At 52.5% G+C, this 15,125-nt stretch overlaps 1 protein-coding gene across 12 annotated transcripts in view; it reads left to right on the top strand.

Moving 5' to 3' along the window:
* The window catches only part of UBXN11 (UBX domain protein 11), a 38,704-nt gene that overhangs the window by 22,898 nt on the left and 681 nt on the right, over positions 1-15,125 (top strand). For 10 of the 12 annotated variants that reach the window (XM_064281513.1, XM_064281517.1, XM_064281515.1 and 7 more), the window contains 5 exons: positions 1,997-2,123; positions 12,033-12,247; positions 12,536-12,613; positions 13,668-13,785; positions 13,898-14,001. In XM_064281513.1, the coding sequence (XP_064137583.1) occupies positions 1,997-2,123; positions 12,033-12,247; positions 12,536-12,613; positions 13,668-13,785; positions 13,898-14,001 (642 nt within the window). Of the gene's footprint in view, positions 1-1,996; positions 2,124-12,032; positions 12,248-12,535; positions 12,614-13,667; positions 13,786-13,897; positions 14,002-14,406; positions 14,484-15,125 lie in introns of all 12 variants that reach the window. The other 2 variants (XM_064281521.1, XM_064281518.1) reach the window with 1 other exon arrangement.

The raw sequence follows: 15,125 nt of genomic DNA, 5'->3' as shown, positions 1-15,125 counted from the left end.
AGCTGCTCCCTGCACTGCCTGCTGGAAGCCCCTGCAGCCCATGGACCTTCTCTGCACTGCTGCTGAAGGGGGGTGAGAGCTGTGCCCCAGAGCCTCGGGCACAGGTTATGGTTGGCTTACATGTTCAGGGATCCATACAATTATTGCTTCATTAATTTAACACACTCACACAAGGTACCTACTGTGTATCAGGCACCCTGGCAGATACTGGGATACAGTGTGACCAGGACAGACATGGCCCTGTCCTCATGGGGTCTACCGTGTGGAGGGGGAAAGAGACGTAAACAAGTAGACAGAAAAACACACAATTACAGAGTGCCATGAGATAATTAAACAGGGAATGCATAGAAACTTCTAGAGGAGGGGCTGGCCTTGTAGACTAGGGGAAAAGAATCTAGGCCGAACCCGTACAAAGGCCCTACCACTTGTCACATAAACTTGGCTTGTGGTCCCTGGTTGTGGTGAACAAGAGGGAGAAGGAGAAGAGGCTCAAGAGCCCGACAGGGCAAATCACATGGGGCTCTCTCATGGTGAAGGTTGGATTCTGTTCCAAGAACGGGAAATTATAGGAGGGTTTTAGGTAGAGGAGCAATGTGACAAAAAGATCACCCTGCTGTGCAGAGAACAGGTTGGCAGGGGTGCACAAGTGGAAGAGGGAAGCAGGTAGAAGCAGCTGTTACAACTGTCCTGGAGAGAGACAACAGTGGCTTGAACTAGGATGGTAGCAGAGGAGATGGACAGAGTGGATGGATTCATGTTTGCTTTGGAGCTGGTGCCCAGAGGCCTTGCAGGTTGTCAGGGATAGTGTGTTAGAGAGAGAAATAGGTCATGAATGGAGGTATCCTTGACTGAGACAGAAAAACCTGGAGGGGAGGCAGCTTGGGCAGTAAGGGCAGAAGGTCATGACTGTTTTGGATGAATAAATTTTGAGATGCATGTTAGACGTCTGGAAACCCTGGTGGTGTCATGGTTAAGAGCTATGGCTGCTAACCAAGAGGTCGGCAGTTTGAATCCACCAGGTGCTCCTTGGAAACCCTATGGGGCAGTTCTACTCTGTCCTATATGGTCGCTGTGAGTTCAAATCGACTCAATGGCAGCAGGTTTGGTTATTAGACATCCAAGTGTAGATGGTTGGGAATTTGAGTCTGGGGCTCAGAAGTAAGATCTGCACTAGATATAAATTTGGGTACCATCCATATATATATTTGGGACTGATTAGAACCACAAAGGAGAGAGTATAGAGAGAAGAAGAGGGCTCAGCCCTGGGCCCTCCAACATAGATGTTGGGTACCAGCAAATAGATGGGAAACCAGCAAAGCAAATTCAAAAGGTATAGCCCATGAAGTAGGAGGAAAACCAGGCACGCGTTGAAAGAGATGAAGCCAGAAATGTGCTGTGTTTGACAACGTGGAGGTTGTTGGTGGCCATGGCATGAGTAGTTTTAGTGAATTGTGGAGATGGAGGTCAGGTTGGAAAGAAAGGGAGGTAAAGAAGCAGCAACAGGAAGTGTATACAACTTGTTTTCCTGTAGCATAGAGGATATGAGGCCAAGCCCTAGTGGGGCTGGCGTGTGGTGGCCATGTCCTCTCAGTTCCTGCAGGGCGGGGCGTCCTTGCCTCCTCACACTCAGGCCAGTCCCATTAAGGCCTAGCCTCACACGGTTCCCCACAGCCATAATGGCTAACTTGACGGAGTTCTTGCTTGTGCCAAGCACCCAGCTAAGTACTTGACATGAATCATCTGAGTCGTCTTCAGAGCCTTTGAGAGGCAGGTACTTCATCTCCATTTTATAGAGGAGGAGTCTGAGGCTCTAGGAGGTGAAGTGGCTTTCTGAGGTCACATAGCCAGGAAGTGGCTGATCCCCCAGCCCATCCCCTTTGTCCAGTTGGCTCTGGAAGCTGAAGACCGAGGCTAGGCACTGGGCTGATGCTGCATTTTCCCTGGGAAGGGGCTGAGTTGACAGTGCTCCCAGCATCTCCACCTTTTTTTCCCCCAGCGGTTCCTCAATGACTATGGCCTGCAGTGGGTGGGTGAGCCCACAGACCACGAGGACTCAGAGGGCAGGGCAGCCTCAGAGGATAGCAAGAAGGACTGGATGACTGTGAAGAAGTTCTGGAAGCCAGGTAAAGTAGGGGTTATCCCTAGCCTCTCCCACAAAGAGAATTCTCCAACAGCTTTCTATTGCCCATTGGCCCTCCAGAGTCCATTTCCTTCATGCTTCATGCCCCTGCCTTCAAGCACAAGGTGCCCCTAAGATATTCCACACCTTGTCCGTGACACAGCTCAGGAAAGGTCATGGCCTTCATCACTGAGCAATTTCTGGCCAATTTCTCCTTCTGGTCTCACCTCAGACTCTGCTTGCTCATCTTGCAAAGGCTCCAAAGATACAAAGATACAAGATATAACAGCAGATTCACTTGCCTCAGGCTTCGTAGTTTACCAAAAGCCATCCATCCTTTAAAAAAAAAAATCTGCTTTGGAAGCCAGATCCTCCACTTCCAGGGCTAGGCCTTCTCTTTTCAGGCTCCTTCATAATCCAGACCATTAAAATCTTTCTGCTTTTGTGGGATTCCCACCACATTTTATTTTTAACTCAACTGTTAATATCTAGAGGGACCGCACTCCTGCTCCTTAGATTTGGAGCCATAGAACTGACCATTTAGGAAAGTTAGGTCCACCTGCAAAGAACGGAGGCTGTTGTCCAGGAGGTACTTCTGCAGGCTGTGGAGTTAGTCAAGCCTGGGTCCTCATCTTGACTCCACCAGCTATTCCAGTATGACTTGGACAAGTGACTTCCATTCTCTGAGCCTCAAGTTCCTCATCAATAAAATGAGAATAATACTCTTTCCCCCAGAGTTACAAGGAGTAGATGATTAATAAAGGCAGAGCACTTAACACTGCCTGGCACATAATAAGTCCAACAAGTTGGAGCTCTTACTGTTTTCCAAAGTCTTTGCCGCACACAGTCTTTGACATTCCCTCCCAGGAAGGCAATGGCAGCCTCAAGGGAACATGAGCTTAGCTCCCAAGGGGGTGGTTTGAAAGATGACAACACTCTCTTCACTTTACACTTCCTGCTCAGTAAAAACCCAGACTCAGTACGTGCATGTCCTACCTTATATTTAGACCTGGGCTTTGGTCAGGTCCCCCAAAATCTCAGGGCACAACCCCCTCACTGCTTATTCTAAAAACATCACTTCCAATTTGTGTAACATTTGCAGCTTTCAAAGCATTTTCATGAACATCTTTGACACAGGCCATGGGCTATTCCGTTTTACCGATGGGCACACTGAGGTACTGAAGGAGTCAGAAGACTGCTGAGTAAAGGGGGCAAGGCTTAAGGCTGAGACCCCACTTGGATGGCAGTTATAGTGATCTGGGCAGAAGATGACATGATGCCCAGGAGGAGGGTGGCGCTGATGAGATGGCAAGAAGAAGCAGAGCAGAGAGATTTAGAAGGGTGAGGGGAGTCAGGGATGATCCCAGGGAGCACAGCTGTGGGGGAAGATTTGAATCTATTTGGGACATGGCAGAGCTAAGGAGCTGTGCAGCATCTGGGCGATGCCAGTAGGTGGTGGGGCATGGCTCGGCTGCCCAGGATGATGCTGCAAGTCTGGGCGTGCCAGCAACTCTAATGCATTGACTGAACTCTGGGCAGGAATGCCATAGGAAGAGTTCCCTAGGGACCCCCGCATGGCAAGACCCTGGCAGGCGACTGCTAGATGCTGTAAGAGTATCTGCCCCTGGGGTCCAGGGGCAGAGAGGCCTGCATGGCAAGCCAGTCTCAGGTATCACATGACCCTGCATTTTGTTGGAGGGTAACCTTCTTCCTGGCCAGTGGGGCCTTCCTGCCCCTTTGGGGAGTGTCTCAGTTATCTAGTGCTGCTATAACATAAATGCCACAAGTGGGTAGCTTTAACAAACAGAAATTTATTTTCTCGAAGCTTATTGTTGTTAGGTGCCATTGAGTTGATTTCTGTCTCATAGCGACCCTATGTACAACAGAATGAAATGCTGCCCATTCCTGTGCCATCCTCACAATGGTTGCTATATTTGAGCACATTGTTGCAGCCACTGTGTCAATCCATTTCGTCGAGGGTCTTCCTCTTTTTCTCTGACCCTCTACCTTACCAAGCATTATGTCCTTCTCCAGGGACTGATCCCTTTTGATAACATGTCCAAAGTACCTGAGACAAAGTCTCATGTCATGGATTGAATTGTGTCCCCCCAAAATATGTGTCAACTTGGTTAGGCCATGATTCCCAGTATTGTGTGGTTGTCCTTCATTTTGTGATTGATATAATTTTCCCGTATGTTGTAAATCCTAATCTCTGCATATGATTAATGAGGCAAGATTGGATTGTGTTGAAGAGGATTCGGGTGGGATGTAACACCCTTGCTCAGGTCACATCCCTGATGCAATGTAAAGGGAGTTTTCCTCGGGTATGGCCTGTACCACCTTTTATCTCACAAGAGATAAAAGGAAAGGGAAGTGAGCAGAGACTTGGGAAACTTACACGACCAAGAAAGAAGCACCGGGAGCAGAGCACATCCTTTGCACCCAGGGTTCCTGCGCAGAGAAGCTTCTAGTCCAGGGGAAGATTGATAACAAGGGCCTTCCTCAGAGCTAACAGAGAAAGCCTTCCCCTGGAGCTCATGCCCTGAATTTGAGCTTGTAGTCTACTAGACTGTGAGAGAATAAACTTCTGTTTGTTAAAGCCATCCACTTGTGGTTCTTCTGTTATGCAGCACTAGATGACTAAGATTTTGGTACCGAGAGTGGGGTGCTGCTCTAACAGATACCTAAAATGTGGAAGCGGTTTTGAAACTGTGAATGGATAGAGGACTCAGAGGGAAGCGAGGAGAATTGTTAACACTGGAGAAGGTGATGCTGGTGAGAAATGGCAGCAGAGGACCGGCTGCAGCAAAACCAGGAGACCAGCACCAGGCAGCACTGGAGCCTACCCATGGAGCGAGAGAGCTGAGTGCCTGTACACAGGAGGCTTTCTGGTGGAATGGGGTGCCTCCGGGGACTTACCGGTGGAGTACAGAGCTTTGGAACACTTGCCCCAGCAGGGCAGATTCGAGCATGAGGCCTGAGGGCTGAGAGGCCAAGGAACCAGGAAGCAGAAGCTGAAGAGACAAGGAACACAGAAAGCTGAACTGCCTCAGTCTCAAAAGGTATGGCCTCAACCTCTGGGATTTTAAAGGCTGGAGCCATTGCTTCTGATGTTTCTAAGGGTGGAGTCACCACTCAGATGGACTAGGAGAATGGCGCATTTAAAGCCAAGGGAGCAGAGTTGCTGTTCCAGTGGGCCCTGAAGGTGGAGCTGAAACCCAGGGCCCAGGGGCCTCCACTCAGAATCTGGAGAATGTAGCCAATACCTAGAGCCTGGAGGGCAGGGCCATTGTGTAAATTGTGGCAGAGAACAGAGGATTATGTTCAAAGCCTTGAGGGCTAATGTAATGTACTCTGCTGACCTGCTTAGTGCCTGCTATCCCTTCTTTCTTTCCAGTTTCTCCCATTTGTAAGCTTGTGCCTATTCTGCCATTGTACCTTTGGAAGCAGATAACTTGTATTCTAGATCTCACAGATGAAGAGGAATTATTGGACTTTGGACTTGGAGTTGATTTAAGACTTTTGCTATGATATGATGGGGAGAATGTGTTTTACATGTGACAAGGATGTGAATTTTGGGGCGGGGGCAAAGGTTGGAGTGTCATGGATTGAATTGTGCCCCCCAAAAATATGTGTCAACGAAAAGAGAGAGTGGAGGGAGAGAGTGGGCTGTCTCCTTAGGGGGAGAGTAGTTGGGAGTGCGTAGCAAGGTGTATATATATATATATTTTTTTTTTTTTAGCAAGGTGTGTATGGGTTTTTGTGTGAGAGACTGACTTGATTTGTAAACTTTCACTTAAAGCACAATAAAAATTAGTAATAAAAAAGGTACCCTTTTGATTAAAAAAAAAAAAAATACGTGTCAACTTGGTTAGGCCATGATTCTCAGTATTGTGTGGTTGTCCTCCATTTTGTGACTGATATAATTTCCTTACATGCTGTAAATCCTAATCTCTGCCTATGGTTAATGAGGCAAGATTGGATTATGATGAAAAGGATCAGGGTAGGATGTAACACCCTTGGCTCAGGTCATATCCCTGAGCCTATGTAAAGGGAGTTTCTCTGGGTGTGGCCTGCATCACCTTTTATCTTATAAGAGATAAAAGGAAAGGGAAGTGAGCAGAGTTGGGGACCTCACACCACCAAGAAAGAAGCACCAGGAGCAGAGCGTGTCCTTTGGACCCGGGGTTTCTGCACGGAGAAGATCCTAGTCCAGGGGAAGATTGATGACAAGGACCTTGCCCCAGAGCTGACAGAGAAAGCCTTCACCTGGAGCTGATGCCCTGAATTTGGACTTCTAGCCTACTAGACTGTGAGAAAATAAACTTCTGTTTGTTAAAGCCATCCATTTGTGGTGTCAGCAGCACTAGATGACTAAGACATCTTGCCATCCTCACTTTCAAGAAGCACTCTGGCTGTACCAGTTCTGAGGCAAACTTGTTTGTTCTTCTGGCAGTCTATGATATATTCAATATTCTTTGCCATCACTATAATTCAAAGGCAGCAATTCTTCTTTGGTCTTCCTTAATCGTTGACAAGCTTTCCCATGTATATGAGGTGATTGAAAACACCATGGCTTGGGTCAGGTGCATCTTCGTCCTCAAGGTGACATCTTTGCTTTTCAAGACTTTAAAGAGGTTTTTTGCAGCAGATTTGCCCAATGCAATAATACATTGTTTGATTTTATGACTACTGCTTCCATGGATGTTGATTGTGGAGCCAACTAAAATGAAGTCTTTGACAACCTTAGGAATTTTCCATTTATCATGATATTGCTTCTTGGTCCAGTTGTGAGGGCTTTTGTTTTATGTTGAGGTATAATCCACACTGAAGGCTGTGGTCTCAGTTTAGAAGGCTAGAAGTCCGAATTCAGGACGCTGGCTCTAGGGGAAGGCTGTCTGTGTCGGCTCTGGGGGAAGGTCCTTGTTCCTTTGTTTCTTGATGCTCTTCATGTGGCTTCGAATCTATATCCCCCATCTCTGCTTGCTTAATCTGCTTTTATATCTCAAAAGAAATTGACTTAAAACACAGCCTATACTAATCCTGCCTCATTAACGTAATAAAGACAACCTATCCCCAAACAGGATTATAACCACAGGCATAGGGATTAGGATTTACAACACATATTTTGGGGGGACACAATTCAATCCATAACAGGGAGGGTCAGACCAGACAGCTGGATTCTGGATCTGGCTCTCTAGATTCCCCGCTGCCCCACAAAACAGAGAGCAGCCCTGCTCGGCTCACTTTCTTTATGCTTCGTTAGGGCTGGCTTTGGAGTTGAGTGTTTCATGGCTAAAGCAACTGTGAAAGCCACCCAACCCCCTAACCTCAGAGGTCCCCTCTGGCTACATGTCCCCTCTGTGTCCCCTTTTAATTCTTTCACTTTTTGATTCTTCAACATGGGAGGGGGTCTTGATTTAGCTCTTCTTGCCAGATGAGTGACACACTTTTCATTTCTAGCAGCTTTTCCTCCTGGGCCCCCCTGGCTTTCCTCTTTCCCTCTGCCCCACTGCCTCCAGCCCCCAGATGTCAGCCTGCTCCTGCCCAAGCACCGTCTGACTCACAAAGCCTTCCTCCTGCTAGCCCTCATACGCTGGCTCATTTTTCTGGCTTCCCTCTGTTGGACCCCATCCCCAGTGGCTCCATGGATAAGCCAGAACATCTATATTGGTCCAAAAGGGGATGATTCAGAACATTCTCGAGCCAGGGAATAACTGCCTTAGGGATGAGGGTCAACTGGGCCCATAAAAAGGCCCCAGCTGAGGAGAAGCCTTGCAGGAGTTTGCCTCAGGCTGGAGCATTCACCCCTTCCCACACTCCCCACCAATATATAGAGCATCAAATAGGGTGCTGTGCCAGGTGCTTCAGGGTATGCGGAAACATGAAAGATATAGTCCTGCTGTGGTCAGACACCATCCAGGCAGGTGTTGAGCCTCAGGGCTAAGGGCTCAGTTCAACCCTGTGCTCTTCTCCCCTCCTACCCCCCCTCCTCTCCCTTTCCTTCCCATCCCCCTCTCTGAGCTCCTCTCCCCCTCCTCCCTGTCCTCCTCTCTGAGGTCCTTTCCCCTCCCTGTCCCCCTCTCCGAGGTCCTCTTCCCTCCCTGTCCTCCTCTCTGAGCTCCTCTCCCCCTCCTCCCCATCCCCCTCTCTGAGGTCTTCTCCCCTCCCTGTCCCCCTCTGACCTCCTTTCCCCCCCTTTCCCATCCCCCTCTCTGAGCTTCTCTCCCCCTCCTTCCTGTCCTCCTCTCAGAGCTCCTCATCTCCCCGTCAAGTTCCTCCCCTCCCTCTGTATCCTTCCTCTGAAGTCCCAAGCTCCTGGGTCTGGGTTTGGCATGGCCATCATAGGATTGGGTCCTGGATCTGCCCTTGAGCCCCTCAGACTAGCCTGGCCCAGACCCCAGGCAATCTAGGCTCCTCCCTACCGTCACTTTCACCTGGAACTTTGCTAGTGCTGTGTCCCCTCCCATGTGCCTTGCCCACTTCTATCCCCTCTTTTGAATCTTGGCTCAAAGCCCACCTCCTCCCACATAAGTTCTTAGTGCTGAAATGCCTGTTGTAGCTGCCGCAGAGCATTGTGGGAAGGGACTCTGCTTTAGAGGGCAGGGGCTGATGGCTCAGGCTGAAGAGTAGGGATCCTGGGTGGGATCTGACCCTGTATGGGCAAATTGCTTAACCCCTCTGAGCCCGTTTCCTCACCTGTGAGATGTCTAGGCCGCTGTGAGGATGGAATGGGAGTGCATGTGGAGTGCTTGGCATGCTGCTGCCCCGTAAATGAGCAGGGATTGCAGACAGTGTCACTGCACTGTCCCCATGCCCCGAGTGCCTGCACAGTGCCTGGTACGTGGGCCAGGGTATATGCACTCACACGGGATTGGCTGGGGGTGGGCTTCCTGCCCAGTGAGGCAGCCCCAGGCCCATCAGCTTGTTTGAGGGGGAGATTAGCCTGTCATCTGCATGAATGGGGCCAGAGAGAGCTGTGGGTAGAATGGAGCAGGCCTCTGTCATGGGCTAGCTGTGCACTCCCAGCAGTGAACAGCCTCTTGGTGCCTATTTTCCTCCCACTGGCTCTTCTGAGGGGCAGAGTGAATACTGCCAAAGTCCTTAGTGCAGGGCCTGGCTCGCAAGTGTGTGGTAACAGTGGTGCAGGGCCTGGCTCGCAAGTGTGTGGTAACAGTGGTGCAGGGCCTGGCTCGCAAGTGTGTGGTAACAGTGGTTCTATCTCCTGTTGCAGCCGTCTTTACGTGAGGCCACAGGGAGAGAGGCATGGAGGGCAGTGGAACTGAGAGGGGCCAGGGCAACTTGCTCACTACTCAGTCTCTCACAGAAGTGGGTGGTTCTCCTAGGGACCTGCAAGGAGCTAGCCCCGTGCAAGGCCACCACTTACCTGCTCATTGCAGCAGTCTGGCCCTCCTATGGGCTCTACAGCCCCCACAGTGGCACTATTGTCACTGTCTCTTGGCTACCCCATCTCCTTTGCTTAAGTGTGAGCCTGAGAAGGGCAGGGCCCTGGCTGTGGCACTGCCAGAATTCACAGAAACTAGCAATGGTTAAGCGCTTGGCTGCTAACTGAAAGGTTGACGGTTGGAACCCATCAGCAGCTCTGCAGGAGAGAAGACCTGGAAGCCCTATGGGGCAGTTCTACTCTGTCATATAGGGTCACTTTGAGTCTGAATTGACTTAACGACATGCAACAACAACAATAAGCAGAACGTGGGTGCTGCAGACGTGTTTGCTAAAGGGGAGAACAGATCCAGCACACACTTCCTGAGCACCCACTCTGGGCCAGGCCCAGGGCTGGCTGCTCCAGCCCTGCATTCAGGGAGCACCCGGTGTGGCTGAAGAGACAAACAAGCAAACAGAAAACAATAGCCTGAGACAAGGGCTAAGGAGAAGTGCACCCAAGGGCGCCAGGAACCCAGGAAGAGCCAGGGCCCTTCCTCAAGGAGGCTCCTAGGAAGGCTTCTTGGAGGAGATGGGGTGAGTGAGCGCACCCTGTGCCCAGTGATGAATGGGAGGGTGGGGTGTGAGAGACAACAGCAGCCAACCTCTGCCCAGCCCACCCTGCTTTCACTGCTGAGCCCTAACCCAGCTGGCTGAGTGCTGCCTCTGGGGTCTGTTCTCTCAGCAAACTTCTCTTATCCCTCTCATTCTGTCTTGGCATCATTCCCTGGGCTTCCTCCTGCCCCATTCCCTGTGGACACCCATGCCCTTGAGCTCCCTGAAAAGCCCTGGCCCCTGGAGGCAGCTTGGTGCAGGGGGAGGAGCACTGGATTAGGAGTCAGCATCTCTGGGATTACTCCCAGCTCTGCACTGTATGCTCTGCTTTGGCCAAGTCCCCTGACCTCTCAGGCCTCACTTTTCCCATCTGTAAGAATAGGGGTGGGGCAGCGTTGGGTGAGACCTTCTCTGCTGTTGCTGTTCTTAAAGCAGTTGGTAAAGGAAAAGAACGTCTTGATAGTGTTCTGAGCCCAGACATACCAGGGACACCCAGGGTGGTCTGAGTGGGTTTTCCTGCCAGCCTCTCCTGAGATCTCAGGGACCCCAGTGAGCCCCCGGAGGAGGTGGGGGGCAGGTGCAACCCCAGTGACAGTAGGGCATGTGGGGAGAGGGGAAGGCCAGCTGGGGCTTGCTGTTTCAGCTCCCACAAGGCAACAGGAAGCATGGCCACCCACATCCGTACTTACCCAGCATAGCAGCTGTCCTCTGTGGGGAAAGGAATTGGGTCCCCAGAGTCCTGACCTACATCCTGCTGTAGACTGGCTGTCCTAGTGAAGAACAGCCTCCAAGAAGGCCCAGGAAGTCACTGGGGTGTTGGGTGCTGTGTCTGGGTTTACGCTGGTAGATAGCTTATTTGGGGACCAGGTCACATCCCGTCCCCAGGTGGCGTCCCGCCTGCCCTCTACCTTTGCTGTTGTGGCATCTGTCATGGCTGTCCCCACCACCCTATCTTCACCTCCCAGAGCTTAGACACAGCTGTACGTTCACACATTTTTCAGAGGAACAGGCCAAAACTTCTGTCAGCTTCTCACAGGGGTCTGTGACCCAGAAAAAGTTTGCACAGCCCAAGGCCTGCCCCAGCTCTCTGTCCAGCGGCATTCCCAACACCCTGCGTAACAGACATCTGTCCCAACCCCTGACCCTCCTCTCCTGATGGTGCAAACGGGCAGGAAAAACACTCGAGTCAGCCCCAACTCAAATCCCAGCCAGCTCTCTACCTTGCCAGGTGGCCTGGGGCAGGTCATTTTTCATTGCTGTGGGCCTGTTTCCTCCTGTGTAAAAATGGAGAGAAATGACACCTGCCTCATAGCCTCAGGGGTGGTCTGAGGATTATTTGTGGCAAGGTAGAGCTGGTAACAATAACTAACATGGGTAGAGTGCCTGCGATGAGCTGGCTGTCATCTTGGCCCCTCACAGCCATCCTAGGAGGTAGATGCTATCATCATCCCATTCTAGAGAACCTTGTGGCACACAGCATTAAATGACTTGACCAAAGGTTGCACAGCCAGAAATGCAGGAGGTGGGATTTGAGCCCAGGCTGCTGTGATCCTGAGTTGGAGCTCTACCCTGTTGATTTTAAGCTGCCAACCCAGTGCCTGACCCAGACAGACCTGGAGCCAAATCCTGCTTCTGCCACTTAACTACCGCGTGTCCCTAGGCAAGTCATTTCACCTGCTCTGTCCAGTTTCCTCATCTGAAGAATGGGGGTGATCAAGCATCTGCAGCATAGGGTTGGTATGAGGAGTGAATGTGATAATGGATGCTAACCCCCGAGCACACAGTAAGCACTCAATAAAAGATAGCTGTCCTTCATCCTCAGGTAGCCACTTAAGGAGATAACACTGCCCAGCATGGGGAGGGCAGCCACAGGGGCCATCAAAAGAGGCTCATGGGTGACCATCCTCTTTGCCAGGGGATTCAGTGGTGCCCCCAGAGGTGGACTTTGACAGGCTGCTGGCCAGCCTGAAGGACCTCAGTGAGCTGGTGGTTGAGGGCGAGACCCAGGTGACACCAGTGCCCGGTGGGGCACGGCTCCATGTCCTCGAGCCCATCCCCCTGAAGCTCTACCGGAATGGTATCATCATGTTTGACGGGCCCTTCCGGCCCTTCTACGATCCCTCCACGCAGGTAAGTGCAGGGGACAGGCTGCTCCCACCTGCCCGCCGACAGTTGGAGATGGTGGGGCTCAGCTCACCCCAGGCCCAGCCTACCCTCCACCGGGCACCCAAGCCCAGTTGCAGCTGGTGCTACATGCACGACTTGCAAAGGGCCCCCACCCAAATCCTGGGGCTCTGAGTATTTCCAGAGTGATCCACCGGGTTAGCCCAGCGCCAAAGGCCTGGCACCCAGGGAAGAAGCAGGTTGGGGGCACTGCATGTGTCTGGCCAGGCCTCACCCTGCCTCTCCCCCCTGCAGCGCTGCCTCCGAGACATCTTGGATGGCTTCTTCCCCTCCGAGCTCCAACGACTGTACCCCGATGGAGTCCCCTTTAAGGTGACCACCCCCTCCCTGTGTGAGGATTTTGGAGAAGGTGGTGATAAACAGCTCCCTCTCAGGGGTCACCCATTCTGAGGTGGGGAGCCACTTCAGCACCCCAGGGACCCTAGTCTGATGACCTGGGGGAGGGTGAGCCTGAGCTGGCGTGGGAAAGGAGTGGGGAGGCTGCTGTGCCTGTGGCTGCTACTCAGCGGGCTCTGCCGAGGCTGAGCAGCAGGCAGCACCCTCTGCTGGCACCCTGAAGGCACAGCCCTGGCCAGGCAGGACTGCTGCCCTTTCCTTCCCCCTTGGCATTCAGGACACCTCGACAGTCTGAGGTCCCTGAGGGATCTATGCAGAAGTGGCCTAGCTTCCCTCAGAGTCTCCTGAAGCCATTGGTTGTGGGGGAAGGCAGTCCTGTGAACCTCAACACAGAACTGAAATGGGCACATGTTGGGGCTGAAGGCCGGGATGGAGGTGGTCCCTGCTGGGGTATGTGAGCTGGGGGTGCCGCTATGGGAGCACGTGAGGCAGTGTGTCCCAGAGGGCGGGTGAGTAGTTCCACAGTGAGAAGGCATGTGCCACCACAGCTAAAAAACAGTGTGAGTCATGATTGGGGGCGTCGGAGGCAGTCGGTGCCAAGATGGTGCCAAGAGGTGGGCCTTGATGGGGGCAAGTGAGGTAATACACATTGTGATGGGGTCTGCCCTGCAGACGGGCCGCAGCAGAAGGCTTTGTCCTTTCTTAACACCTTCCCCTTACGGTCAGCTGATGAGAGGGGGTCTGTGAGGAGGATGTCAGTGCTATGGCTTCAGCTGGCATAGATCAGGGGTGCTTGTAGAAAGAGCAGGGCCCAGGTAGATGACAGCAACATGCACTGTGGTTCCCCTGCTCTCTCCCAGGGCCTCAGTTTCCTCGTCTGTAAAATGGGAATTGCATTAGATGAATTAAACTTTCCCTTGGTCCTGTTCCCAGAGTCTGTTTCTGAGGCCTCTGTGTGGGCAAGCAGGGGTGGGGGTGGGGCCCAGGGCTGAAGAGCTGGGCCTGCCTCTGTGCCTGTCCTTCTTGCCAGGTGAGTGACCTTCGCAATCAGTTCTACCCGGAGGATGGGCTGAACCTGTTCCCAGGAGAGGGTCGCGTGGTGGGCTGGCAGAGGGTACGCAAGGCCTCGGACAGGTTGGAAAACTCAGGTGAGCTCAGCCCTGAGGCTGAGCCTGGTGGCTGGGGGCTGTGTAGGTGACCTCCTCCGCCAATCCTCACAGTCCCCCGGAACCAAGGCTCCTGACACCCTCCTGCCTGCAGGTTCCAGGATGACTGCTGAGAAGTTTCTGAACAGGCTTCCCAAGGTTGTGATCCGGCAGGGCGAGGTGGTTGACATCCGTGGCCCCATCCGGGACACCCTACAGGTGAGACCAGCCCCAATTCCCCCAGCCCTACTTAGGGGTATGCACCACCAACCCTGGGCCAGCCTCCCCGAGCAGTGGCTTGTCTAGAGGCTCAGGCTTGGGTGCCCCCCGATGAAGGCCTGGACTGTCCCCTGGAATCTGTAGAGCTGGTGAGAGCTCTGGGCTCGGACCCAGCAGTGGTGAGAGCTCTGGGCTCGGACCCAGCAGTGGGATGAGGAGAGGGGGATGTGATGAGAAGGGAAAAGTGTTGGGGTCCAGGCCATGGATGAGCCCAAGGCCTAGGCTGCCCCCTCGCAGTTCAGACCTAAATATTGAATTCAGTCCAGGTTTCCCCCAGGCCCCTTAAACTCAGCTGGCCCTCACAGAGCTCACCATCTCCCCCACTCCCCATCACGCTCCTCCCAGGTCTCCACCTGTGAAAGGCACCAAGCCTCAGTTTCCAGGACTCCTCTGCCTCCTTCACCCCCACATTACCAAGTTCTGTGAGTCCCAGAGCTTCTCCCAAATCCATCCCTTCTCTCCATTCCCACTGCACCACCAACCTAGTGTAGGCTCCAGTGTCTCTCCCAGACAGCTGCAGCAGCCTCACTGGCCTTCCACCTCCAGCCAGCCCTCTCCCAGCAGCCTCTGTGTTTCTTTGAAAATGTAAATTGATACTCCCCACTAATCCTCCAAAGGTTTCCTGGAGGATAGGGCCAAGCTCCTCATCCTGGCCCTCAAGGCCACCATTCATCTAAGCCCCTCCCAACCCCTTTGCTCCTCCTGTCCAACCTGATTCCCAGCTTCAGCCCCCGCGACTGGCTGGCACTTTCCCTAAGGTATCACCTCCTCTAGGAAGCCTTTCCTGATGTCAGGATCTTTGCCTATGCTGTCTGGAATATTCCTGCTGCCTTTTTCTCCACCTCCTTCCTAAGGACTCCTTATGCTTCAGGCACAGCTCAGATGTCATCTCCCCAGGGCAGCACCCTGCCTGGTTATGGTCTGTGGGGTTGTCTTCCCCACTAGACTGAGGGAGCTCAAGGCTTCTCGGGGGAATGATGAGGCCATCTCCCAGAGAAGGACACCCTCTTTTTCCATTTCCTCTCCTTAGTTGTTAGAACAACCTACCCCCTAGCCTGGCACTG

Source organism: Loxodonta africana, chromosome 3 (genome assembly GCF_030014295.1).
Source record: "Loxodonta africana isolate mLoxAfr1 chromosome 3, mLoxAfr1.hap2, whole genome shotgun sequence".
Classification (NCBI taxonomy): Eukaryota; Metazoa; Chordata; class Mammalia; order Proboscidea; family Elephantidae; genus Loxodonta; species Loxodonta africana.
This window is presented reverse-complemented; position numbering and strand designations above follow the sequence as displayed.